Source organism: Oncorhynchus nerka, linkage group LG20, assembly GCF_034236695.1.
Source record: "Oncorhynchus nerka isolate Pitt River linkage group LG20, Oner_Uvic_2.0, whole genome shotgun sequence".
Taxonomy (NCBI): domain Eukaryota; kingdom Metazoa; phylum Chordata; class Actinopteri; order Salmoniformes; family Salmonidae; genus Oncorhynchus; species Oncorhynchus nerka.
In genome coordinates, this window is record NC_088415.1 from 33,343,256 (window position 1) to 33,370,847 (window position 27,592).

Consider the following 27,592-nt stretch of genomic DNA (forward strand, 5'->3'; position numbering starts at 1 on the left):
CGCAATTACAATGAGAATTTAATATGGTCATAAAAAAAGCATACATACAACAAACATACTGTTGACATGTAGGCTATGGTGTAATATAATATTTTGCCTTGTGTGGTAGGTTTTGTGGGCTTTGACACTTATGTAGGTGTCATAACCAGCCATAAAGTAACACAATATATGTCACAATATGCAGTATGTGTCATGAAAGTGATCATATTATAACAGGTTATGACAAGTTATGTCAGCTGTATTGACATATTATGACATGGTTATGACCATGTCATAACATGTTATGACACTGGGTGTCAAGTGTTAAGGATGAAACTAACCCAGTAATGAATTAGCTCTTCAATTAAAATCCATTGAAATATTTTACATGATCATATTTGACAATAGGTTACAATTATTAGAAAAATCCAATCATGGCTTTTCATCAGTGCCTTTATACGTTTAGATGTTTCTTTGCTGCAAGTCTGTATTTTTGGCCTATTTCTTGACATCCAAATGCAATCATAGTTGATGTATGTGGAGTCTCAATCACTGAAAAGGGTTTAACCGAACTACCGCCTGGGAGGCACGTGTTTCCGCGTGTGATGCGTGTTGATACCGAATTGAAACAAGAAAAAGTGTCAACAAAGTCCATACAATGAATGACGTTACTGGATATAAACATATCACATCATCATCACACAATTCACTGCCGACACAATCTGTTTAGAAGTGGTTCAGAGATCAGAGCTTCTCTCCCTGTCAAAATATTCCGCGTGATACCGTAATGTGCAGTGCATGCCCGGACGCAAATTCTACAGCGCAGATGGCTTGACTGAGGATTTTCGTTTGCGGGATAGGTTGTAGTCTGACAGCAGTATCAGACTACAGAGTGCGCACCTAGGGGCCTGGTATATATACACTGCTAAAAAATAATAAAGGGAACACTAAAATAACACGTCCTAGAACTGAATGAATGAAATATTCTTATTAAATACTGTTTTCTTTACATAGTTGAATGTGCTGACAACAAAATCACACAAAAATTATCAATGGAAATCAAATGTAACAACCCATGGAGGTCTGGATTTGGAGTCACACTCAAAATTAAAGTGGAAAACCACACACAGGCTGATCCAACTTTGATGTAAGTGAGGCTCAGTAGTGTGTGTGGCCTCCACGTGCCTGTATGACCTCCCTGCAACGCCTGGGCATGCTCCTGATGAGGTGGCGGATGGTCTCCTGACAGATCTCCTCCCAGACCTGGACTAAAGCATCCGCCAACTCCTGGACAGTCTGTGGTGCAACGTGGTGTTGGTGGATGGAGCGAGACATGATGTCCCAGATGTGCTCAATTGGATTCAGGTCTGGGGAACGAAAATAAATGCCACCCCACACCATGACTGACCCACCGCCAAACCGGTCATGCTGGAGGATGTTGCAGGCAGCAGAACGTTCTCCACGGCGTCTCCAGACTCTGTCACGTCTGTCAATGTGCTCAGTGTGAACCTGCTTTCATCTGTGAAGAGCACAGGGCGCCAGTGGTGAATTTGCCAGTCTTGGTGTTCTCTGGCAAATGCCAAACGTCCTGCACGGTGTTGGGCTGTAAGCACAACCCCCACCTGTGGACGTCGAGCCCTCATACGACCCTCATGGAGTCTGTTTCTGACCGTTTGAGCAGACACATGCACATTTGTGGCCTGCTGGAGGTCATTTTGCAGGGCTCTGGCAGTGCTCCTCCTGCTCCTCCTTGCACAAAGGCGGAGGTAGCGGTCCCGTTGCTGGGTTGTTGCCCTCCTACGGCCTCCTCCACGTCTCCTGATGTACTGGCCTGTCTCCTGGTAGTGCCTCCATGCTCTGGACACTACGCAGACACAGCAAACCTTCTTGCCACAGCTCGCATTGATGTGTCATCCTGGATGAGCTGCACTACCTGAGCCACTTGTGTGAGTTGTAGACTCCGTCTCATGCTACCACTAGAGTGAAAGCACCGCCAGCATTCAAAAGTGACCAAAACATCAGCCAGGAAGCATAGGAACTGAGAAGTGGTCTGTGGTCACCACCTGCAGAACCACTCCTTTATTGGGGGTATCTTGCTAATTGCCTATAATTTCCACCTGTTGTCTATTCCATTTGCACAACAACATGTGAAATTTATTGTCAATCAGTGTTCCTTCCTAAGTGGACAGTTTGATTTCACAGAAGTGTGATTGACTTGGAGTTACATTGTGTTGTTTAAGTGTTCCCTTTATTTTTTTGAGCAGTGTATATAAATTATGCACAGATTTGACTGTACTCTATGCCTACATTAAAATCCACGCCAACGTTGCTTAAATTTGTCCTGAAAATATGCAATTAATGTAAATGTTTCATAAGAATGTCTGACTAAGGCTATAGAAAAAATAAAGTATGCAAGAACAAGAGGATTTTGTAACAGATAATTGTGTAACAAAGCATAGTGGTAAGGATCATTTGCCAACCCTCATCCTCAAATGTGGTATAAGGTAGGCTATGAAACATTGTTATTATTATTATTATTTGTGTATGCCTACTTGATTTACATTTTACTGCAATGTTAGGAGCCAGTAACATAACCATTTCGCTGCACCCGCTATAACATCTGTTAAACGGTGTACACGACCAATAAACTTTTATTTGATTTAGGTAAAAACCAATTCCAAGTAGTATTGTTTATCGTCTATACATGCACACAGTACAGGTAGGCTAACTGACAAAATAATGGAAACACTTGAGTAAATGAGGGTTCTGGCGGCTCGGTTATGGTGGTGGGGTGCATTTTCCTGGCATGGTTTAGGTTTACTCAACCGCTTAGAGGGCAAGGTAAACGCTAGTAAATACACAGCCATTCTAGTGATCACCTTCAGCCTACTGTATGGTGAATCTTTCTATCCTGATGGGAGTGGATGACAATACCCCCATCCACAGGGCATGAGTGGTTACTGAATGGTTTGATTGATGAGCATGAAAACTATGTAAACCAAATGCCATGGCTGTCTCTGTCATCAAATCTCAAGCCAAATGACCACTTATGGGAAATTCTGTAGCAACGCTGAGACAATGTTTTACACCACCATCAACAAAACACCAAATTATGGCATTTCACGTGAAAGAATGGTTGTCGCATCCTTTCAATAGAGTTCCAGACACTTGTAGAATTTATGCCAAGGCGCCTTGAAGCTGTTCTGGTGGCACAACCACCACTTTATGTTGGTGTTTCCATTATTTTGGAAAGCTGTATGGTGTATTTATTTCCATGAAATAAGAACATAATTATAGCCTACTGAAATTCATGTTTTCATTAATAGGTCATTATAAGTAAATAGGCTATGCATTTTTACCATGTTATTATCACTATTCCGAGCTATAATGTAAAGTCGTATCGGACATTTTACGGAATGCACCTTTCAGTGGGCCTTAGACCGCTTTCCGCTCCGTCTTTGGCTGTGGGTGACTTCATCGTTTGGGCCATGGATTGGTGGAACTGAGACCATATCATGCACACGTGACCCCTCTTTCTGGGAATGTTCCTGGAAAGACGAGCGCTCCGTCAACAAGGAAAACTAGGAAAGGAAACAATGTAAAACGAAAAAACTCAGTGCCCAGACCCTAGACTGGTAAAGAGTACACACTGATAGACTGCCAGGTCGTGCATTTAGAGGGCAGATCGTGACATATTGTGGATTGTTTGTTTAATATATCCCTGAAAATATCATACATCATGCAGGATACCAAACAAGTGCTCCAGATCTTTCGTTGCGCTGTGTGGCTCAAGGCTTCAGTTTGAATTGCTGAGGACATGAACTGTTTAACCAGTGCAGGTAAAATGAATAATCAGTTGCAGCAGCCAATATAAATGTTCTGCGTTATTGAATGTATGTTCTCCAATACAGAAGAAGCCTAATTGTAATGCGGTTTCTATGCCAAAAAGTGGTTTATGCGCCAAGAAGACGTGAATTGAGAGATTCGGCATCATATTTTGTTCGCAGCATTTAGCCTATTAATCATTTTTTTAATACAATCACATCACACTTTACTCAACATACTCTTAAGTAGTAAGCTACTGAATCTCATTGCATGTTCTATATTGGCTATCGGCGATGAAGTCTATGTTTGGCTATAGGATGTATCCAGACTACCGTTGCGCAAACTAGACCACTTTCATGTAGAATGGTGAAACATTTAAATAAACTGTGAAAAACGTGAAATATTCCTAATTAGTGTCATTTGGTTCTAGGAGTTAGGCTGCAGAAGATCTTCTGAAAAGGCTATTTCAAGGGTTAGACCTCTGGGGATTTCAAGAACGCACTTAGGCTCGTAAAGGTGAGAAATAGCCCAATTTCAAAAGCCGATTTTATAAATATAATTATAGGCCTAGATGTGAGCCTACAACTTTAGTCTAAGACATACTGTATTTTCCATTAAGATTTGACGAACGACCATAGTAGTTAATGTAGTGAGTGGAATTATTTGGACACATATAGGACGCATAGGCTATTCAACACAGCAAATTATTCAAATCATGCAGTGACGCTAACACAAGTTAATTTATAGGGCTAAGGCGTCACAATGTCTGACTTTTGGAAATGGAAATTCTTTAAATCATTTTTATACAACTGATTAGGCTCCTATCAATTTGTATGTATGAGCTTTAGTTGATTTGTGTGTATGTTAACGTTCTTTTTAAGACTTTGGATGGGATACATACAGCTAGGTGTCTAAAACAGATTGAGAACCATCGGATGCCCAAATCCTCCGGTGTACCATTGCCTTCAGGCCCAATGATTATTCCGACCAGTGCCCCCGAGAAATCGCTCAATGCAGTCTGGCTAAAGGACAGCGAGCTGGAGCCACGTCGAATTGAGTCAAGAGAGGATGCCGCACGGTTGCAAAGAGCCATGTCTCACCTTCAGGAGTCAGGTTGGCATATTTTCGTTATTGTAGGCCTACATTTCGATTTATGGACTATTGTAGTCAGCTGTCTGTGAACACATTGTCTGTCTCCTTAGAATGCTCAGACAACAACCATATTGCATTAGACCTACAGCCGATTGAAATGTCATGTTACATTTTTTTTTCACTATTCAAACTTTATATCTGACATGAATGTAGCCTAACATTTAAATTCAGATGACATTATGTAAGGAATGTTTGACAGACTAAACGTATTGCACACTTATGCATCTAATATTTCCAGCTGCATGTCCCTCTCCCTCTTGCTCATGCTCCCCTCTGTGTGTTTTGCAGGCTGGTACTGGGGCCCCCTGACAGCTGCTCAGGCTAAGCAGGTTCTGATTGATGCTCCAGAGGGGACTTTTCTTTTGCGGGACAGCTCCTACCAGGGATACCTCCTCACCCTGTCTGTGAAGACCAGCCTTGGCCCCACACACCTCCGTATAGAGCACGCCACTGGCATGTTTGGCTTTGACTCTGTAATTGTGGCACGGCCACGACTGCGGCGGTTTGAGGGTGCTGTAGATCTGGTGCAGCACTATGCCCTGACTTACAAGCATCTGGCCACTCAAAATGACACAGGGGGGGGTAACCCTTCGGCCCCTACAGAGAAAACTCTGCAGCTCAAACTCACCCGGCCCCTCCATAAAGTCTCCCCTAGTCTCCAGCACCTTTGCCGCATCACTATCAACCAGCATTCTCGCTGTCACCAGGACTTACCCTTGCCTAGGCGGCTACGGGACTTTTTGCTGGAATACCCTTTTGTGTTGTAGGAAATGTTAATCAGATTTTTTGATACTCCTGAATTGTACTGTTAAATCTGACAATTTCGATCAATGTCCTAATATAGTGCTGAAAAAAATAACATACAAAAGAAAATAGATAAGAGCTTTGTTATTGCTTTATAAACAGTATTGAAGAAAGATTATTGCATTAGAAATGGACCACATTAATTAAAAACACAATACACTATTTCACCTCATACCATGGCTTTTATTGTGGGGGATTTTTGATTAATATGAATCATGAAGATTTCCGGACCATAGTCTTGCTGCAAAAGTGGCGGATCTGAATGTCCTATTCATTCCTATTTTTTCTGAATCCTGGAGTGTAACTTGGTCATTATCAAGGTTGTGTAGTTTTAGCTGATCTCACTAAGGTTTTTTTTTATTTTTAAAAGACTGTCATTGTGGTAATCAATTTCAGGTCCAACTTAGGTTTCCTTATAGATCTTTGAGATGCTGAAATAACCATCTCTTGAACTGAGGAATAACACAATAACAAACAGCAAAATGCTGCTTGTGAAGCTTCCTCATATCCTTCAACACTGCCTTATGTGTAAATGAGTGTTCTTTCTATCATGGTTTATTTGCGACCATTTTGCAGAGCTATTTGGATTTGACATTGATCTGTTTTCATGTGTGACAGTAGCCAAATTAACTCCATTAATATTGTTGTTCTTTTTTATGATGATCACTGATCTATGTCTCAAGGTCGGGGGAATTGGCCAATTGAAACAATATAAGAATGCAATGCGAGAGAGTGTGGCATGTTTTCTCTTTTTTTGTGGTTATACTTTGGTTAAGTTGTTTAACAGGGAACATTAAAATCTTGTATTGGTAAAAAAAGAAATCACTGTCTCTGTTTGTTTATAATTTTGGACTTGAGGGAATATGATTAAATATAGAATTGTTGTTTTTAGTCATTAGACTGAATACGTTCCAGAACATATTAGTTACTATAAGCCTCCTATGGGAGGCTACAATAAACCCAAATGAACCTAGAAGATATGCTAAATTAATGGACCATTATTTGTGTTTCCATGAAATGTTCTGCTTTTTAAATGTGAAAATCAAGTATAAGCCTCATCTATTGATTTTGCCACAGAGCAATTACATGTTTTTAGATAAACCATTTTGTAATAAAAATGTGATCTTTTATAACTGCCCATTTTATACCTGTCCCTGTATCTGCCTCTTGAGAATGATTGAGAATAGCAAAGGTGCATTATGACAGTATTTTGATTAATCTCTTGACCTGGTTTGCTCAGCTTCAGCTCACCGCTCTTTCTAGGAAAGTAAAGACAGGGAAAAATGCAGTGCTCTTTAAGGAAACCATAGAAACTACGAACAATAGTGTGTGTGTGTGTTTGCTGCAGGGTGTGTGTGTGTTTGCTGCAGGGTGTGTGTGTGTGTGTTTGCTGCAGGGTGTGTGTGTGTGATGGGGGAGGGGGGAGGAGTTCTGCACTTGTAAGCCCTCTTTTACCTTTCCCAGAATGATTAAGCCTGTTTCTGTTTGACCCCATCTTCACCCATAGGTTCTCTGGTGAAGGTTCTCCGGTGTTTCCTTTAATTTCAACATGGACATTCATTGATTATTGTACAAAAACAATCTCCCCACTCCCAGCTTACGTCATTACAGAGAGATACTGCATGAGTGCACAGCAAAGGTTGGGGCTTATGCTGTAGTCATATGATATATCACTAATGCAGAGGTGTGTGTGTGTGTGTGTGTGTCTGAGTGTGTGTGTTTTTGTTGAGTGACTCACCATTCCTGGAAAAAGGATTCCTGAAGGCTGCTGCAACCACAACTCACCCCTAGATGATTATCACTCAAAGCACCAACTACAGAGAGCGGAAGAGAGATGGACAGACAGAGAAAGACAGGGTGTGGGATAAGACCATTTTGAATAATCACTTTTCATAATTTGCCATATTCATTCATGGCTTCTGTTTCTGTCTCAATAGACATCTTTATTACAGTTCTTTTTTATTACACACTCTTATCTACCGCTTACTTCCCAGTAAGGGACTTCCTTAGAAGACCCTGACCTTGAACATAACGTACTGTTCTGTAAATTATTGAAATAGCGGGTATGATTAATGAAAATACATTTATGACCTTTTTACTGTAGATTGAATAAACACAAATATACTTCTTCAGAGTTCATCCTCTTACTCCGGTGTAGAAGTGCTCTTTAGAACTTCCCAAATAATCACATTATTCTAGGTTCAAACTGCAGCAAAAACAGCAGAGCAACAAGTCCATGTACAGTACATGTCCATGTATTGAATTAATTTAGGTTTACCTAGACCCACAAGTAAAAAGATGATTTCATCTCCCCAGAACCAACATGAGTTGAGGTCTTACAATAGGACAAACTTACTCATGCCAAATATGATTGCTCTTTACTTTCTCCATCCCCTCAAAATCAAATCAAATGTTATTTGTCACATGCTTCATAAACAGGTGTGGACTAACAGGCCCTTCCCAACAATGTAGAGAGAAAAATATAGAAATAACAGAAAAATAATAACACAAGGAATAAATACACAATGAGTAACGATAACTTGGCCATATACACGGGGTACCAGTACTGAGTTGATGAGCAGGGGTACGAGGTAGATACTGCATGTATATATAGGTAGGGATAAAGTGACTAGGGAACAGGATAAATAATAAACAGTAGCAGCAGTGCATGTGATGAGTCAAAAGAGTTAGTGTAAAAAGGGTCAATGCAGATTATCCGGATAGCTATTTGGTTAATCATTTAACTATTTGGCAGTCTTATTATAGCTTGGGGATAGAAGCTGTACAGGGTCCTGTTGGTTCCAGACTTGGTGCATCAGTACTGATTCCCATGTGGTAGCAGGGAAAACAGTCTATGACTTGGGTGGCAGGAGTCTGACAAGTTTTAGGGCCTTCCTCTGACACCACCTGGTATAGAGGTCCTGGATGGCAGGGAGCTCGTCCCCAGTGATTTATTGGGCTGTACGCACTACCCTCTGTAGCACCTTGCAGTCGGATGCCAAGCAGTTTCCATACGAAGTGGTGACGCAGCCAGTCAAGATGCTTTCAATGGTGCAGCTGTATAACTTTTTGAGGATCTGAGGGCCCATGCCAAATCTTTTCAGCCTCTTGAGGGGCATTGTCGTGCCTTCTTCACGACCGTGTTGGTGTGTTTGGACCATGCAGTCAGTCAAGATGCTTTCAATGGTGCAGCTGTATAACTTTTTGAGGATCTGAGGGCCCATGCCAAATCTTTTCAGCCTCTTGAGGGGCATTGTCGTGCCTTCTTCACGACCGTGTTGGTGTGTTTGGACCATGCTCTCGACCCACTCCACCACAGCCCCCTCGACGTGGATAGGGGCGTGCACGGACATCCGTTCCCTGTAGTCAGTGAAAATGTCAGGGAAAATGTCAGGGAAGACTGACACGGTGAACTCCCCAATAATATTGGGTGAATCTCAGAACATATTCCAGTCAATCCTAGCGAAACAGTCCTGTAGCTTTCTCCATCCCTGACTAATGACACATATTTTTCCTAATGTTCACCATAAGTCACCATGGTCTACCTACTCTATGGCTCACACAATACATGTTTGTTTCCCCCCAATTTTGACTAAGGATTGTCAATTATTAGCCCTATGTATTCTCTCATTGTGTCTGCCTGTAGTTATTTGTATTAATTACCAAACATGATCCATTACATGATCCAATTGTCATGCATCTCCATCCCTCTTTCCCCATTTACAATATAATTTCAAATGTTCTCTGAACTGGCTGCCTATGAGACAGAAAGAGACATCTGTTTACACATGCTGGTTCTCTGTTTTCTAGGGTTTAGTGAGGGGAGGGGACTGGTGGTGCAGAGCCGGAGGGATGGAGGGTGAGAGAGGGATGCGCAAAGGCAGCTGCACTCAGAAAAAATGGAATTGCAATTCCAGCAGTCTTTTTCCTGGAAGTAGGGAAATACTGTGAGATTCCACTCTCTCACTGCTCCCACCACCTCTTCCAGCCCCCATCCCCCATACATGCCTAGCCCCTCATACATGCATGCATAAGCTACTCCAACACAAAGGCATTTCCACCTCAATATGCCCAGTGAAAAATAAATCAATATTGTTGCATATGATTGGGCTCTGGAGTTTTTCTTGATCCTATTACCTGGCCAGAAAAAAAGTATTGACCCTAGTCGAGGATTAATTCCACCCTTACAACTAAATCTCAACCCACCATACAACTATCCACCAAAAAAGAAAAAAGAAAACTAAACACAATACATAACTAGTATACCAAAGAGTTTAAGTGGCTATGACAGTCCTTGAATGCTGTACAGTATGAGTTTTGCGACACCTACCGACACATCAGGGGCATAGCTATCATTCACCCTCTGTTTGTTCCAGAGACGTTTCATTGGTTGCTTCCATCCGTTACTCATTGCTTGCATTCGTGGGTTGGCTTGTCAATCAAAGTGCTATTTTGTTTTCTTCCTGGTTAGCTTCACAGTGACAGAGGAGCAAAAACATTCGGTGAGTGTTCATTATAACTACTTTTCTAATCATGGTAAATTGGATACATAATTTAGAGCTAGCAATGTGGTTATCCGCAAGTGATACTCTTCTAAAACACTTGCAATTATTAAGCCAAATGTAAAAATAACTTGAGCTGCGCCAGCCAATAAGCTGTGCTGTCAGATTGGTATGCGACAGCTAGCTAGCTAGAGCTGCTCAATTTAGTAAGCTAAACGCACGATGTATGACATTGCTTGCATAACAACTTTAACGAACCAAGAAATAAAGATAATAGGCTAGCTAACATCGGATTAGTAGTAGTGGCTAGTAGTTAGAAAGCCATCATTACAACCCGGTGTCGTGACTCGTGCGGTAGTGGTGGCCAGCAGCAGTTTTTTTTGCTTGTTCACGTGCTTCGCCCTGGGCGCTGCGCAGATTCATTCAATTCTTCTTATCTAAATCTTTAAATTATTTGTATGAGTGTTATTTCACGAAATCAGATCTCAACATGAGCAGCATTTTACCCAAATCCACCCGTATGGACATCGTGTGGATCACATGACTATAGAATTGTATGGCATATCCAAATAGAGTACCACAGAATGAGTCATAATACCCATACAACCTAGCGGTCAAAGAAGGAAATGGTTCCAATCGTTTTTCCACAATGGATTCTTCCCATAGGGGATTTTAGAAACGGCTAAAATAAGGGCTATGTTTCGTGTAGGATTACCCTGGCATGGTGTTTTGATAACCGTGTACATCTCTCTAGGGCAAGGTGACTTATCAATATATTGACCTGTATTTACCCCCCAAAAATGAAATGATAATTAGCTGATAATGTGGCAATCATAAAGACCTACAAATGCCATGATGATTTGGACGAGACTGCTGAATTGAGGTAAAGGTAAGAATCGCTGGATTAACTATCTAATGTTAGCTAAATTTTGTAATGAATAAATTGGCTAAATTCCTTTTAAATGGGCAATTCTGTAAAATGTCTTGTGCCCGTTTTAAATTGACACAATGCCTGTTAGCAAAGGTGTCAGCTAGAGATGACGTGCAGGAGCTTGCAGTGATTTGTAGTCTTGTATGATGTCTACTTTGACTCTAATTAGCTTTTTAAAATCTAAGAGTAAATAGAGCTGAGCTGAGCTTGGCCTCTAAGACCCTCAGAAACTTCTACAAATGCACCATTGAGAGCATCCTGTCGGGCTTTATAACTGCCTGGTGCGGAAACGGCACTGTCCGCAACCACAGCCCAACGCATTGCCGGGGGCACATTGCCTGCCCTCCAGGACAGTTACAGCACCCGGTGTCACAGGAAGGTCAAGAAGATCATCAAGGACCACAGCCATCCGAGCTACGGCCTGTTCACTCCAGTACCATCTAGAAGGCGAGACTGAGAAACAGCTTTTATCTCCAGGCCATCAGACTGTTGAACAGTCACCACTAGCCTTAGTCACTATTCTAGCCGGCTACCACCCGATACTTTACCCTGCACCTTACTGCCCTGTGTACATAGTTATTTAACACTGGTTACTTTAATAAAGTTTGCATACTGTTTTACCAACTTTAGGTGTATATACTGTATTCTATATAACTACTGCTGTACGCACCTTTTCTATCCATATACTGTCCATACTGTCTTTTCACACCATTATATTTATGTACATTATATATTTTTATTTTCTGTTCTCACTTTGCTCATTATGATGTTTCTCAATTTTCTGGATTATGTGTGTATTTATTTATTTGTATTGCTAGATATTTCTGCACTGTTGGGGCTAGAAACACAAGCCTTTTCTGCACCTGCTATAACATCTCTGTACCTGACCAATAAACTTTGATTTGAGCTGCTCAAAGTGACAACCATTTGAGAGCTGCGCGCTCTTGCTCCCCATCGGATTATTCCACTCAAACTAGGTTGTGTATGGGCGTGTGTGATTATTAATCTACATAACAAACTAAGAGTTTCAGGAATTCATCTGTTTTTTTCATCATTTTTATACAGTAACCTAGATTGAAAAATAGCATTATTACAATATTTTTTCCACAGGCTGAAGCGTGCCACTGATGTGGATGATTGACTCGCCTGGAGGGTTTCCAAAACCTCCCCTGGCCAGCGGGCAGCCCTGTATGTTGAGCCCTGATCTATATAAAATCTGGATTAGGATTTCTCTGCCTTTTTTCCCTCTTTTGTATATTTCTTACCAGCATGTGGTCTTTTGCCTCCATCAGGCATATTTCACACTGATTTGTGAAGGAAGAGGAGACCATGTGGAAGTCACATGAACAACAAGGATGAGACAAAAACAACTGGGAGTTAACTTGTTGAGGAGAGGACTGCTGCCGCCCAACTTCTCCCTCCAACTGGGGATTTGCTGCCTGTCCCACCCTCCACCCAAACATATGCAATGAACAGCACTACTCAGCCCCCTGCCATCATAGACGGGGATGTGGCAGTCAGTTCCGTGTTGGTACCATTCTTCCTCATCACCTTTATCGGGATAGCTGCAGCTGTGGTGAGTGGCTAACAGGGACATCACATGTTGGCCTACATCGATACAGTGAAGAATTACTACTTTGATGAGCTACAGCTTAAATTTTTTTTTTTTTTACCAGCTTAACTACATTTTCTTTAATTGCAGGTGATGTATGTGCGCAGGAAGAGAAGGTAACTTGCTTTTATGAATTCATTTTATTCTCTTCTTTATTGCTCTCAGCATGTGTATGGTTGCTTATTAAATTGGCCAACTCCTTTTGAACAATACCCAGAATTCCTGCAATAATGTCCAAAAAGAGTCTTCTTACATTGGTCACCATGTCACGGTATACTCCTTTCCTATTGTGTGTTTTAGAATTGACAGGCTCCGGCACCAGTTGCTTCCAGTCTATACCTACGACCCCTCAGAAGAATTACATGAAGTTGAACAGGAAATGCTGTGGAAAGAGGAAGATACTAAGGTATGATTTAACCCTCGTCTTGGTCTATGAATCAATTGATAAGCTGCAGTAACATCTGGGATCCCTCCCTATGTGGCACTTGTATTCCATACGAAAAATAAAATGTGAAACTTTTACAAACACTAGATGGCGACATTGGCCACGCATAAATATAGGCCTTTTTTTTACATAATGTAGTCACAGATAGAGGAAGGAGACGGATGTCTCAAAGGATGTATACATCTGAAGCATCCATTTAGAACCTCTACTCACCACCAAGTATGGTGATGAGAGGAAGTCCAGTGGTGGGGAATGTGAGAAGATGGAGCTAGATGACATTTGTCTGACATTGTGCAAATGTTCTCATCGATGAAACATTCGATATCAATACAGTTTTCTGTTCCCAAAATGACAATATTTTATGAGCAGCGTGCACTAAGTTTTGTAGACTTGACCCTTTGCCAAAGTTTCAAGAACTTGCATTGTTTAGGAGGAGTCCAAAGGCAAATTTGAGTTATTGCACATTCACACTTCACAGAGAAGACGTTCCCTAATGGAAATATGGAAATGCGTGCTAAAAAGGGCCAATAAGATCTTGCAAACCCGTGCTTGGCTCTGCCCACCTCCTTGCTTGTTCTGCCCACTATGCTTAATTTGCTCCCATTGGAAACAACACTGAGATATAAAAATTTAAAAAACTCTGCTGGCCAGTATCTTTGATGTAGTAGTATAAAATGGAGCAACTTGTGGCTCATCTTTGTTTGTAAATTAAAAAAATAAAATAAAGATCAGTCAAGAAAGTAGAGCTGTAGAATAATCGCTTATATGTGAATTAGAGTACGGAGCAGTCTGACTGCGTGTTGGATGCCTTTCTATCTGATTCTTCCAGACAATTTTGTCACCTGACATGCTATCACTTTCCATTTGCGTGCGGTATAAACTCTGTGTCGTCCACGTGGGGGAAGAACTCTGAGCTGGGTCTGTTGGAGCTTGGTCTGTTGTTTCCAACATGGGTGTAAGTCAGTTCAGCTTTAGGCACACTTTGTGAGTCACTCACAAGGTGTTGACTTCAAATACAACAGCAATGAGGAAGATGAGTTGATCTAAAATCTAGTATGTGTCTTCAGGTGGTGAAGGGTTGGGCACGGTCCTACCAGCAGCAACGTCCCCTGTTGATGAAAGATGCCCATGCATGAGTGTGTTGGAGCAGGACATCGATCTGTGCCATCCTACAGATCAGTGGAGTTAACCCTTGAGATGCCAGATTTGTCAATCATAAAACACAAAGTTTCTTTTAGGAAAAGCATGATAAATAGGAACAGCCTGTCATACCTTTGCATCATCATCTTTGTCATTATCATCCATCAGTCATCACCATCTCTTTTGGAGCATTTACTTTGTACAGCGTCAGCCTCTAAGCTAAGGGGAGGTTGGTTATTATGTGAACCTCTGAAGCCATGCCCGTTTTCACGAAAGCCATACCCTAAACCACGACACGTTGGCTAACTACTAGTGGACATTATTTATTTGAGACTATTTATTCATTATTTTTTTAAACTGTGTTTGTGTATGATTATGTGGGTGTTACTGCAACATTTGCCTTAATGTCCATTGTTACTGTTTTAAGTGGTACTATACCAGTGAGATTAGCAAAGCCTTGACCTTGGGTGGGATGCTTCCCATTGTACTACTAGTTTTAGTGGTGTAAAATTAGGTTACTATGTCCCTCACTATTCAATGTCATAAGTTACACAGATGTGCAGTCAATCAATTTGAGTCCTGCAATTTTCCTTGTTTGTTGCACTGTGAATACCATTATCAAAGCAACCAAAGTAATACCTCCTTCTCGTCATCATCCAGATATGTGATGATAAAATGGTGGTGAAGAGAGAGCAAGATTGTTTCCTGTTCTCTCTCTATTTTGTTTCACTTGAGTTGTTTCAAACATCACATTCAGAAATAGGATGTGCAGAGAGAGAGCCCTCTGGCTGTATCTGGGATGTCACATAATGGCCAATGAATGTAGGTAGTGAACCAGCCTCCCCTACCCCACCCACTCCTCTCCATTATTTAGCTGTGACTACTGCCCTAAAAATGTCCTGTCTGGAAGACAGGGCAACAGGATTGTTGTTCTTCTAGCAGAAGAATGTCATAGGCCTGACTGTATGCAGGAAACCTCATGTGTCGGTAAAGAAATGAGTGAACAGTGATTCATCCTTGTATAATGTGCTCTAGTCTAGGTTACCCACCTTTCCTCCTTGCATTTGTGAATGTCATTCAGGATGAGAGATGAAGGCTCCCATTTGAAATCAACCATCTTATCAGCGCATGTATATGTATGTAGGAGTCCACTCAATAATTTAAACAGGGAAATATCATGTATTTCCATTAATTTGAATGTGGAATTTAGACTTTTGATTTGAATAATTGACTTTTTCCTGAATGCTAACAGCTACGTATTACGCTCCACTATTTATAAAGTCGGAGTTAATTCCCATGCACATTAAACAATGCATTTAAAATGCGGAGTGTGTTCTGAAAAGAAAATACAGGATAGACTACTGATGAAAATACAAATTCTACATGTAATTTTGACATCACTTATCAAGATTTTGCACACTTGTTCAAGACTGATTTATTTTTGTTGCTTTTCAATTGAAGCACTAATTGTCTGTCCATGAAGTAAACGTGTATGCATCTTAGTGAGAATATGGACTTTTTATAGATGGTCTGGATGTAAAGCAAAAATAAAATGGAAAGGAGTTCCTATCCTGTCTTTTGTAATCATTTGATATCAGTAACAATTGGAGAAACTGAAAGAGCGGGGATAAGCCAATTATAAACTGTGTAATAGGTCTAGAGTATACATTAGTCTGGCTTAAGTTATTCTCAAAAGACGGTGAAGAGGATGCAGGACAAGGCATGACCAAAAAAAAGTATAAATTCTTGTATTTATTGACCCTTTCTGGATACAAATTGTCATAGTGCGCAATAGAAATATAGACATTGTATATTAAAAAGAATGATCCCATCTCATTAACTTGAATGAATTACATAACATGGATGATGTTGGTACATAGTCAAAATAGTTGCAGCTGTGAATGGATATATGTAATTACCGGAGTTCCACATGAGCATCATGCATCCCAAATGGCACTCTAACTATATAGTGCTCTACTTTTGACCAGGGCTCTGGTCAAAAGTAGTGCATTATAAAGGGAATAGGGTGCCGTTGAGGAATGCATACATGGAAAAGCGCCTGGTGCCAAAGCCGCACCGAGGTCTACAACAGAATAACCTGGAGAGAACACCCAGTCTTTGTCACTAAACACACATGACAATCTGAATCAAGCAAACATTTCAGTGCACCAGAAGTAGGATTTATTAAAAAGATAAAACACACCGTCTAATCTACCAGTCAGCGAACACAAATTTGCAAAGCTGACAGATCTTCATGACTTTACACATTTTTGTGACCCGTCTCTGTACGCTCGCTTTAAAAACAAAGAGGAGCAGAGGGGGGTGTGAGAGCACACCTTCACTAGTAGCTAGGCAGTCTTTAAAATACCAAATAACAGTCAGATTAAAAAAAGACCACGTAATACAAACATTTCTCACACACTTGCCAGAGTTGACATTGTACATTTGAAACCAGTTGAATAATGCAATATGGGAAAGTTTAAAGTAAGCTGTCGTCAAGTGAGGTATGAGATTCTGGGCCTTGTCAGGCCCGTTGCAGTTTTCCGGGTTTTTATAACTGAGATTGTAGCAGCTTATAGGTTTGGAGGAGAGACCCAGTAACTGGACTGTGATCTTGAGATCCCTGACACTGAGAAACACAAACAAAACAACATTGTTTTTCTGGAGTAGACAGCAGGCACTGACTATCCTCACAGAAAAAGCAGAATATTTCAACATCCTGTACAAAGTGATGACGACACACAACAGGCCTCGTAAAGCAGTGAGAGGGAAAATGGAATGATCAGCTATTATACAGACCCATTGGATAAAACAGTGCCACAACAGTAACAATCCAGCTCTTAGTTTGGCCAAACGGTTTGTTACACAGTTCACCTAGAGCTGACCAAGTGGCCATGGGTTGCAACAAATGCTGTAGACTGGGAGGACCACATTAAGAGGAACAGCAGATGCCACAGAGTTCAAAAGAAGTTTCCTGGAGTGTTGAGAGAATGTAGCTCCCCAATCAATGAATCCCTACCCATCCTTAAGCCATTATGACATTATTATGACGAGTTTTTGAAGCAGCACAATTACTCAGGTATTTGAGGGCATGTTATGACCCAGAGGAACACGATAAAACACAATCAGTCCGATCAAATCTTTGATTAGTAACAGTACACTTTAGTTAACACAAGCCTTTTCCAGTGTAGCCCCGAAGAGGCTATAGGGAGATGAGCACAAGCCACATCAGAGGCTAGTTAGGTGACAGCTTATTTTGGATGGGAGGGGGAGGAACAATTCTGCACAATCAAAGAAGTAACAGGGAGAGGTCTTCTACAGAGATTATAAATGTCTATAATAATATATTTAATGCTCATACTGTATTTTCTCCATATCAGCTTCTCCGCTGGTAAATTGATGTAAGGGATAGATTAAGCACTTCACACTTAAAAACAGCAAGTATAGGCAAAATTCACCTCTTGTCCAATAGAAAACAAGTTTATATGACCCACCAGCTCAACATACCGGTGTTAGGGAAAAAATGAGTAACACTAAGCCGAGAGAATGTGCTATACACTGTCTTTTGAAAGAAGCGTGTCCAAAAACTCATCCGAATACATTTTTGTCCAGTATAAAAGACTTGCAATACCACGACATACACATAGAGAAACGGTTGTCCATCGCCTGTACTGTGATTCTTTGATAGATATGCTTGTTAAGAAACATCCATTGGTTTTCCAGTGCAGTTGCAAATAGAGGTTGGATGAAGTGTGATGTTGACCCTCTAGCGAGAAGGCAAGAAAGTGAACTGTAGAAAAGAGGTTGGGGTGGCACCGGTATTGGAGATTCAGCCTAGCTCTGGTTGACAGGGAGTCAGTATGTTGAGTGAGGTAGCATGGGTTGCAAGTTTACTGGTCTTTCTCCCCCTCCTCTTCAGATGATTCCTGGGTTGCCTGTTCCTCCTTTTCCTGAAAAGACACCAAACACAGACCACAGTCAACCCATGTTTCTACTGGTTCACACCACAAATATAAGACAGTAAGAAAAGGGGATCTGATTAAATATAAGTCACCAGAAGTGCATCAATCTTTCAACTACAATAACTGCCTTGCAATATGAACAATGGTATCTATGGGGAGTCTTTAGGATTTGGGAGGGACTTGTACAGTGGCCTTGCTAGTGAAACATCTGAGTATTGAAGTGGAAGAAGGAGTGTACATGTTGATCACATCTCACTGATAAACAAAACCAGCGTGAAAGTCCCCTAGAGCCCCCAGGGGAGGACTTGGCCATCTGTAGTGACTCATCTGAGTGGTGAGTCACACGGTGAGGCATCCTTCGCTCCCTCCCGTCTTACCTCCCCTCTACCTCAAACTCCCACCAACTCCTCCCACTGGTGCAGGAGAGTTCATTCATAAAAAGAGAGCGCAGTTAGGTGGGTAACTATGGGTCATTCCCCACTGTGACCAATGCAACACAGGCTTCTGGGAGTAGGCTACACTCACACTTATTTTATTTAAGGCCTGAGTATGCTTACAGTGGAGGCAAAGTTTGGTTGGTTTGTGCCGGATTAAACTGTCGCTTTTAAATCATTTTGCAACAATTCCTTTATTCTAGACATTTTTGGAATGGATTGAAATATGTATCACTATGTCAACAGTGATGTATGAAATTGTGGTTAAGCCCATAAAAAAATGTAATATAATAGATTTAACTTAAACATGTATTTTCAACTATACCTAGTCTGTTTCAAAGACTCACTCAAGACAATGAACTCAACATACACTTGTGCAGAAATCAATAGTAATTTAAAAAAAAAACAGAAGATTGGATGTGTGAATATGTATAAAATACTATGTACATAATACAAAGCACATACAATACGGACCAATGGGTCTGTGTTTCCGATCAGTAACAGTAACTCCAGTGCAATATCGAATCAATAAACAGCATGTCTGTAAGGCAAATACAGTTCCTCAATAGCTCTATAACATAGCATAAACAGAAATGCATAGCATCCTTTAATACGTCTCTCAGTCCAGTGCAGGCTTGCTTGCCAAGACTTCCATGAGCTCTTTCTCCTGGCTCTCAATCAGGCCCGGGAGATATATAGACTTAAAACATTTGTATAGATCTGGCGGATAACTGGCCTCAAATGTAACCATAGCTTCCAGCATACAGCTTGCATGCAAACTATTCCCTAGCCTCCCTCTTGCCTGCTCAATCTTTTCACCCTGTTGTAAATACAATGAATACATTTTGACAATGGAAAGATAGCGCACATAAGGGCCCTCACATAAGGGCCCTCAGAGTCCGAGGTCTCCTCTGGGGTTTGTTCTCCCTTAAAAAGATAAATAAAGAAAAGGACATGAGTCATCATGAAAGTATAGTTAGGTACAGTTATGTACAGCTAAGGGTTACAGTTTCATCAACAACAAATTCAATACTACAAAACACCTAATGAACACATTCTCCTTAACGCAAAGCTCAACTACAAGCAAAACTAGATTATTAACAATCATTGGCTTACCTCGTCCCAGCTGTCTTCAGAATCGCGTGAAAACGAGTCCCACGGGTCAGTTTTTAGGCCAAAATTTGCCAATTCCTCATTCGGAGCTATTATCAGTGCCACCTGGAATGTGCGTTGTTTCAAAGAGGACGCGACAGACTCCAGGTGTAGTTGACTTCACACCTGGTAGCTGGTTGTTGCAAACAGAAAAGGTTAAGTTGAACGTTTTAATTTGCACACAATGGTTTCCATGTTTTTTTATGGTGGAAGAGCAGTGGAAGATAAGCAGAAGCCACTGGAAACGTTCCCACAACTTTATTCAACCAATCACAGGGGGTGCTGGGGTTGAAGTTCGCCTGGGACGACGAGTTTGCTTGTTCGTTTACGTCCTTTTGTTTCTACGAACAAGCCAAATTTCGCTGTAAGCATGCTAACTAACAGCAGTGAGCATGTGGAGGGGAACCAAACAGTGACAATTTAAGAGTGAGTCAGAGTTAAAGATAATATTAACACCTATGATAATAAGAGCTACTCTTACCTCTTTCTTGGGTCTTCCCCTGCGTTTCATCCCTGCAGTTGAGGCTGCTGGTGCCTTCTGTAAAATGAGGGAAGAAAAACTAACAATTAATCTAACTGCACAGAAACCTGCTAATCTACTGTCACTAGAGGGCACTAATACTCATATTAGGAAGCAGATGGTTTGAGGGCATTGGGTTCATTGGCTATTATCTCGGGAATCTGACAGGAACTGCACACAGGGCACTCCAGCTCGCTGGCCACCTGGTCTGGGGCTCAGAGACAGCTGGTGAAATTGGGCAAGAAGAAACGAGCCCACTTCAGATCCATCCTTGCACACGGGGTTGGGTAGGTTAGTTTCTAAATGTAATCTGTTACAGTTACTAGTTACATGTCCATAATTGTAATCGGCAATGTAACTTTTTGATGACCTAAATCCATACTTTCTGTTACTTTTAGAATACTTTCACCTTAAGAGGCTTTAGAAGACAAAAAGGGATCCATCAAACGCATTTGGTGTGTCATCATAGTGCTTCCTGACTTATGGTCAGACTCGCTCACATGGGAAAATGAAAACCTTTTAATGCTGAATTGAATGTCATTGAGAAAACAGAACGGTTTCCTTATTATGTCTCATCTTTTAACTAAATGCAACCTATTACCTTCCTAAATGTAACTAGTTATATCTAGCTGTCCAATAACATGTTCTGATGAAATGGCTTGTCCTGCACTTTGTTAAAACCTTGGGTGCATTGAGTGAATGTTGCAAAAAACATTTTGGTTCCTTTCTAAATGTGTTAAAAATGTAAACATTTGTTCAACGCTGAATTGAATGTCATTGAGAAAACAGAAAGGTGTATTTTTTTTTTGCAAACATCTTTTCTGAATTTAAAAGTAATTCAAGAAGTAATGTAGTTTTTCAAAAGTAATATTTTTGCAAATCAGATTACATGTAAACAGTTACTCCCTAACCATGCTTGCACATAAACACACATGCATATATACACACTTATATCCTTTTCCTACACACACACAGCGCCTAGAGGAGCGTGGGGGTTGGGGCGAGGGATAGAACTTGTCTGTTGCTATGGTGATGCGAGGGAGAAAAGAACTAGGGCTGTGTGTTGGGGGGTAATGTCAGCTTGCGGCCTCTGCACCTGCACCACACTGTGCATGACAAGCTACAGGAAGCTGGAGGACAGGAAGTCAGGGGGAATTAACTGAAAAAAATGGGCGTCTCTTTAAGCAGCCAGCAAACCCAAGATCTTACAAATGGAAGCTCTGGCGCTGCTATTTTTTAGACTTGAGGTGAAAAGGGCCAAAATAATTACAGTTAACCTATAAATCATACTTAACAGGACATCCTTTGAACAGGAGGAGGTGAGACAGTGGTGGAAAAAAGTACCCAATTTTCATATTTGAATAAAAGTAAAGAAGCCTTAATAGAAAATGCCTCAAGTAAAAGTAATCTGGTAAAATACTACTTGAAAAGTCTAAAAGTATTTTGTTTTAAATATCAAAAGTAAATGTAATTGTTAAAATATACTTAAGTATCAAAAGTAAAAGTATAAATAATTTCGAATTCCTTATATTAAGCAAATACAAATAATTTTATTTTTTACAGATAGCCAGGGGCACTCTCCAACACTTAAGACATCATTTACAAACAAAGAATTTGTGTTTAGTGTGTCCGCCAGATCAGAGGCAGTAGGGATGACCAGGGATGTTCTCTTGATAAGTGTATGAATTGGACAATTTTCCTATCCTGCTAAGCATTCCAAATGTAATGAGTACTTTTGGGTGTCAGGGAAAATGTATGGAGTAAAAAGTACACGATTTTCTTTAGGAATGTAGTGGAATAAATGTAAAAGTTGTCAAAAAATTGAAATAGTAAAGTACAGATACCCCAAAATACTTTACACCTATTAGATTAGCTACCACTGTGATCCTTAAAGATAATTAAGAGTCATGGCTACATGACTATTTCTTAGTACTTGACTACGAGGATGAGGTTGAAAACTAAGGGTAGTATCAAGTTAAAACCATAAGGACAACTAAAACTATAGGAGCTGGTGACAGCTGTTCCATCTGACCCTAATGGTAATCTATGGTCAACAGTGGCCTGCACGATCAAATGTCTAATGTGGTTTTTGCAGGACGACTGAAAGGTGGCTGCCAAGCCTAGTTGACAGTCTAGCAGGTTAAATTCATTCGGTTGAGTAAAATAGGGCTAACATATTGCCTTACCTTGCCCTTGGTGACAGTCTTGTTCTTGCTACCCTTTGGCCTTCCCCTGGGCCTCTTTGGAGTAGGGGACCCACTGGGTTCCTGAAAGAAAAATATGGGAAATGGTCAGGTGGACAGCGCAGCGTTACATTTGAACAGTCAAAGATGCCAACGCATAAAATGGTGGTTCTATAGTTGTTGCACCCGAAGGTTTGACACTATGGACGTAATGATGAAGGAAGTGTCTTTTTATGGAGGGCAAACAACTTAGTCTAATTCCATGTATGATGTGATACGACACGCAGCTTCTTACATGGAATACTTTGTTATTCATGACACTAAGAGTGCACTGTTCAAGGTCAGCGCAACTGACACCTGTTGCTACTTTAAGACTAACAGGTGGTCACAGCCACATTGCCAAGTTCCATTAACTGTAACAAGCTGACAGTGGTTTAGATGACAGTGGTTTAGATCAGACCAAAAATATAGTAGTTGTGAATAAGAGATATGTAGGAAGTATTGGTATTGTATAACACAAAGATAATATACCACTGTGCAGACCTGTGTTCAGAATAGACTTCTATGGCAGATTTTAACTGTTGCATCAATTGCAAAACTCATTTGCCCAAAACAATACATTCAATGTAACAAAAATGCTAACATGATCACTCAACAGGGATGGTGGTAGTTCAACAGCAAACACAAATAAACATGATTAATGCATTTGGCTGTATATTATGGAGGTGCAGGTTTTTATTACCTCCTCAGTCTGTTTACAGCAGCAGCTACTAGCAACAACGCAATCCAATACCAACAACACCCTCAGGAGAGTGACAGCAACATGGACCAATCATTGCTTTTACTCCGCTTATATAAACCAATCAGTTGGAAGCAGAGGTGGGGTATGTGGGTTACCACTGGTTTAAGGGGTTCAGGTTACATATCAATGACAGCCTGCCAGACCAACGGTTGATCGTCATTACATATGCACACAGCCAGGGCTGGTGAGGAGGGGGTGGGGAAGGTAAAAAGAGAGACCTATCCAATGACTCTTTACACTAAGTCACATCAAGAGAAATGACACAATGGAGTCAGGAGTTCTCCATGGTGAAACTACATAGGAATAAGACACCTCTGACGGACAACGCTACTGCGTTGCGGTGGGTTCTGAAACCTACTGCAGGGTCAGGTTTTGGTTGACCAGTTAACTTAACCAGGAAAACTCTGTGCCCTAGTTGTTGTGGGCATAACCAGGCCCGGGAGCCATAACCAAGTAGGGCAGTGTTTCCTGGTCACACATGATCTATCATACAGAAGAAAGGTGGTGTTGTTTTATAAAGCTCCTTACATCAGAACCACTTTTCACCTGTGGCTGTTTCCTTGGTCTTCCACGTCCCCTCTTCTCTGCCCCCTCCTCTTTTGGTGAGATGGTACCCTTGTCACTCATGTTGATTTGTAATCCTGAGATTAAAAAAGGAAAATAACGTTTTAATAATAGGGCCGATATTCACAAATTCATGTAAATAACATATACCACAGTATGATACTAAGAAATCTCCCAAAAACAATACCGACTCATTTGTTGTTATTTCATTAGCAGTCTTATTACAGTGTAATTACATAGTAGGTACAGTGCCATAATAATGTATATTGCATTTGACTTATCCCAATGTATTTGCAGCACTGTTTGTTTGTGTCTCATTTGTGCTCCATTAGTGGTATATGCTACTGATACATAAACAGGGTATGCCAGTCAACCAGCTTGTGTGAACCGATTGTATTGCCCAGGGTTTCCCAAACGAGGTCCTGGGCCCCCCCACCCTGGGTGCACGTTAGCCATAGCACTACACAGCAGATTAAAAACAATCCAAGCTTGATAATGAGCTAGTTATTTGAATCAGTTGTGTAGTGCCAGGGCATTAACAAAACGTGCACCCAGGGGGGCCCCAGGACCGAGTTTGGGAAACCCTGGTATAGCCTACATACAGCACGATTCCGCGCAACGGAGACAGTGTACACCAAGCAAGTAGTGAAATGTCCTGGCTTGCTGTAGGCTGCAACAGCTCAGCAATGTTTAAAGCCCAGTCGCTACGGATACCCAGTAGATTCAGTGCGTAGAATAGGCAAATGAAAACAAAAAGAGAATAAACGAGGTAGACCGTCTCTCGAAATTCAGTCGGCATAGATTGTATGCAATATCGTTGTATGAGTACAAAAATCAGCACACCCGAGGTTATCAAATAACATTTACAACATTTACGCTTATCAGCCTATCGAATTATATGTCAAAATAACACGTAGGCGTGACTGTATGCAAGGTCAGTTTTGTGTTCACCGCAATGGTTTGGATTACTCCTACCTTGATCTCTTGAAGATTATGGCCCTCGAACGAATTCCCGCACAAACCAGTCGCTTGTTTTACCGGTTGAATCCTTTAACTAAAGCTCTTGTTATATATTCGACAGAGGCTACACAACGCCCGCCCCTTAAATTCCAGTCTGTGCAGCACAGCAACTAGAGAAGCAGACTATAGAATAGAGCCCCTAGACTAGAAGTAAATGTTTTTTTATTTACCTGATTTAAAATTTAAACTGCCGATCCAAAGCGTACTAAAAATAGCTGTCTGTCTCTCTTCAAGATAAAGAAAATGCGCCAGCCTCAAGGAGTTTAGGGCAATTTAAAGAGGCGTCCTCACAGTAGCGATAACATTGAGGGCGGAGATATGATAAGTGGGCCACCCCAACACCCGTCATCCACCCCCAACCCCAGGTGGGCCCTGGAATCGAACCCACTACCCTGGCGTTACAAGCGCCATGCTCTAACAACTGAGATACAAAATACTACCCCAGCAATATACAATTATTAAATATTTCCCTAGGTTTATGTACCATCAACTCATTTTTTTTAATGTGATGTTTATTTCATAGAAAGTAATTCCAAGATGACTACAAACAGTACTGGTCAAACGTTTGGACACACCTACTAATTCCCGGGTTTTACTTTATTTTACTATTTTCTACATTGTTGAATCAGAGTGAAGACATCAAAACTATGAAAAACACATGGAATCATGTAGTAACCAAAAAAGTGTTAAACATATAAAAATGTATTTTATATTTGAGATTCTTCAAAGTAGCCACCCTTTGCCTTGATGAAAGCTTTGCACACTCTTGGCATTCTCTCAACCAGCTTCACGAGGTAGTCACCTGGAATGCCTTTCAATTAACAGGTGTGCCTTTTTTAATTTGTGGAATTTCTTTACTTCTTAATGTGTTTGAGCCAATCAGTTGTGTTGTGACAAGGTACGAGTGGTATACAAAAGATAGCCCTATTTGGTAAAAGACCAAGTCCATATTATTTCAAGAACAGCTCAAATAAGCAAAGAGAAATGACAGTCCATCATTACTTTAAGACATGAAGGTCAGTCAATACGGAACATTTCAAAAACTTTGAAAGTTTCTTCAAGTGCAGTTGCAAAAACCATCAAGCGCTGTGATGAAACTGGCTCTCATGAGGACTGCCACAGGAAAGGAAGACCCAGAGTTACTTTTCTGCAGAGGATAAGTTCATTAGAGTTACCAGTTCGGATTGAATGACCTTCAAGTAATGAAGGACTGTCACGACTTCCGCCGAAGTCGGTCCCTCTCCTTGTTCGAGCGGTGTTCGGCGGCTCACGTCACCGATCTTCTAGCCATCACTGATCCATTTTTCATTTTCCATTGGTTTTGTCTGGTCTTCCTTCACACCTGGTTTCAATCCCATCAATTACATGTTGTGTATTTAACCCTCTGTTTCCCATTATGTTCTTGTCAGAGATTGTTTGTTTTGTATGTTCGTGATTTATGTATTGGTGCGCGACGGGTTCTTGTACCCACTTTTATTTATTATGTACTTTGGTTTTGGAGTTAAGGGCTATTAAACTACTCCATTTATACCAAGTTCGATTCTCCAGCGCCTGACTTTCCTGCCACCTACACACACGACATTACAAGGACTGTCGTTTCTCTACATAATTCCATGTGTTGCTTCATAGTTTTGATCAAAAATCAAATCAAATGTTATGTCACATAAGACAAATAGACCTTACTGTGAAATGCTTACTTACAAGCCCTTAACCAACAGTGCAGTTCAAGAAATAGAGTTAAGAGAATATTTACTAAATTAAGTAAAAATAAAAAGTAACATAGTAGAATTACATAGCAAGAACGAGGCTATATACAGGGGGCCCAGTACCGAGTAAATGTGTGGTGGTACGGGTTAGTCGAGATGTTTTCACTATTATTGTCATGACCGTGTGTAGAGACGGACCAAGGCGCAGCAGCGGAGGTTGAGTTCCATATCTTTATTTCTAAGTGAAACTTAAGCAAAACAATAAAGAAAGAACGAAACGTGACTAAGTGGTGCACCTGTACCAATACAAAACAATATCCCATAAACACAGGTGGGAAAAACAGCTACTTAAATATGATCCCCAATTAGAGACAACCATTACCAGCTGCCTCTAATTGGGAATCATACAAATCACCAACATAGAAAATAAACTTAGAACCCCACATATAAATAAATAAACTAAATCACCCCCAGTCACGCCCTGACCTACTCCACCATAGAGAAACAGTGGCTCTCTATGGTCAGGGCTTGACAATTATTCTACAATGTAGAAAATAGTCAAAATAAAGAAAAACCCTTGAATGAGTAGGTGTGTCCAAACTCTTTTGACTGGTACTGTATACTAGAAATCAAGTAAATTAAGTTGTATTGTATTGTTTGTAGTCTATTCTATTTGTCCTCTTGCTCAGTTGTGCACCGGGGCCTCCCACTCCTCTTTCTATTCTGGTTAGAGCCAATTTGCGCTGTTCTGTTCTGTGAGTAGCACACAGCATTGTACCAGATCTTCAGTTTCTTGGCAAATTCTCAAATGGAATAGCCTTCATTTCTCTGAACAAGAATAGACTGATGGGTTTCAGAA

At 40.9% G+C, this 27,592-nt stretch overlaps 3 protein-coding genes and 1 long non-coding RNA gene across 9 annotated transcripts; 2 read left to right on the top strand and 2 right to left on the bottom strand.

The window, feature by feature from the left end:
* Positions 1-3,423: 3,423 nt before the first annotated feature.
* On the top strand, positions 3,424-6,582 carry LOC115102313 (suppressor of cytokine signaling 2-like). 2 transcript variants are annotated; one of them, XM_029622136.2, is made up of 4 exons: positions 3,424-3,818; positions 4,235-4,320; positions 4,686-4,917; positions 5,245-6,582. In XM_029622136.2, the coding sequence occupies exons 3-4, from the start codon at positions 4,740-4,742 to the stop codon at positions 5,721-5,723; spliced, it is 657 nt and encodes a 218-aa protein (XP_029477996.2). In that variant the 5' UTR covers positions 3,424-3,818; positions 4,235-4,320; positions 4,686-4,739; the 3' UTR covers positions 5,724-6,582. The 2 variants fall into 2 exon arrangements, with proteins under 2 accessions (XP_029477996.2, XP_029477997.2); XM_029622137.2 differs by lacking the exon at positions 4,235-4,320.
* Positions 6,256-10,767, bottom strand: LOC115102314 (uncharacterized). The gene is made up of 4 exons (XR_003859434.2): positions 10,091-10,767; positions 7,499-9,120; positions 7,216-7,296; positions 6,256-7,019 (listed from the first exon to the last, which is right to left on the bottom strand). It is a non-coding gene; the product is annotated as an uncharacterized LOC115102314 (long non-coding RNA).
* LOC115102315 (small integral membrane protein 29-like) lies at positions 10,188-15,959 on the top strand. 3 transcript variants are annotated; one of them, XM_029622138.2, is made up of 6 exons: positions 10,188-10,262; positions 12,304-12,381; positions 12,486-12,769; positions 12,896-12,921; positions 13,106-13,211; positions 14,318-15,959. In XM_029622138.2, the coding sequence occupies exons 3-6, from the start codon at positions 12,662-12,664 to the stop codon at positions 14,384-14,386; spliced, it is 309 nt and encodes a 102-aa protein (XP_029477998.1). In that variant the 5' UTR covers positions 10,188-10,262; positions 12,304-12,381; positions 12,486-12,661; the 3' UTR covers positions 14,387-15,959. The 3 variants fall into 3 exon arrangements, with proteins under 3 accessions (XP_029477998.1, XP_029477999.1, XP_064861503.1); XM_029622139.2 differs by lacking the exon at positions 12,304-12,381; XM_065005431.1 differs by lacking the exon at positions 10,188-10,262 and having other exon boundaries at positions 10,769-12,381.
* Positions 15,960-16,124: 165 nt separating this feature from the next.
* Positions 16,125-25,323, bottom strand: hmga1a (high mobility group AT-hook 1a). Of its 3 annotated transcripts, none has more exons than XM_029622142.2 (5): positions 24,983-25,323; positions 23,990-24,084; positions 22,645-22,725; positions 20,420-20,476; positions 16,125-18,340 (listed from the first exon to the last, which is right to left on the bottom strand). In XM_029622142.2, the coding sequence occupies exons 2-5, from the start codon at positions 24,068-24,070 to the stop codon at positions 18,281-18,283; spliced, it is 279 nt and encodes a 92-aa protein (XP_029478002.1). In that variant the 5' UTR covers positions 24,071-24,084; positions 24,983-25,323; the 3' UTR covers positions 16,125-18,280. The 3 variants fall into 3 exon arrangements, with proteins under 3 accessions (XP_029478002.1, XP_029478001.1, XP_029478000.1); XM_029622141.2 differs by having other exon boundaries at positions 23,972-24,084; positions 25,198-25,319; XM_029622140.2 differs by having other exon boundaries at positions 23,972-24,084; positions 24,983-25,317.
* Positions 25,324-27,592: the final 2,269 nt, after the last annotated feature.

Coding starts and splice junctions, on each gene's coding strand:
- LOC115102315 (XM_029622138.2), top strand. CDS start 12,662: ATGAACAGCACTACTCAGCCCCCTGCCATCATAGACGGGGATGTGGCA. Junction 12,770..12,895: donor TCGGGATAGCTGCAGCTGTG/GTGAGTGGCTAA, acceptor CTTTAATTGCAG/GTGATGTATGTGCGCAGGAA. Junction 12,922..13,105: donor TATGTGCGCAGGAAGAGAAG/GTAACTTGCTTT, acceptor TGTGTGTTTTAG/AATTGACAGGCTCCGGCACC.
- LOC115102313 (XM_029622136.2), top strand. CDS start 4,740: ATGCCCAAATCCTCCGGTGTACCATTGCCTTCAGGCCCAATGATTATT. Junction 4,918..5,244: donor GTCTCACCTTCAGGAGTCAG/GTTGGCATATTT, acceptor TGTGTTTTGCAG/GCTGGTACTGGGGCCCCCTG.
- hmga1a (XM_029622141.2), bottom strand. CDS start 24,070: ATGAGTGACAAGGGTACCATCTCACCAAAAGAGGAGGGGGCAGAGAAG. Junction 22,726..23,971: donor AGGTGAAAAGTGGTTCTGAT/GTAAGGAGCTTT, acceptor TTTTTCTTTCAG/GAACCCAGTGGGTCCCCTAC. Junction 20,477..22,644: donor AGACTGTCACCAAGGGCAAG/GTAAGGCAATAT, acceptor CTCATTTTACAG/AAGGCACCAGCAGCCTCAAC.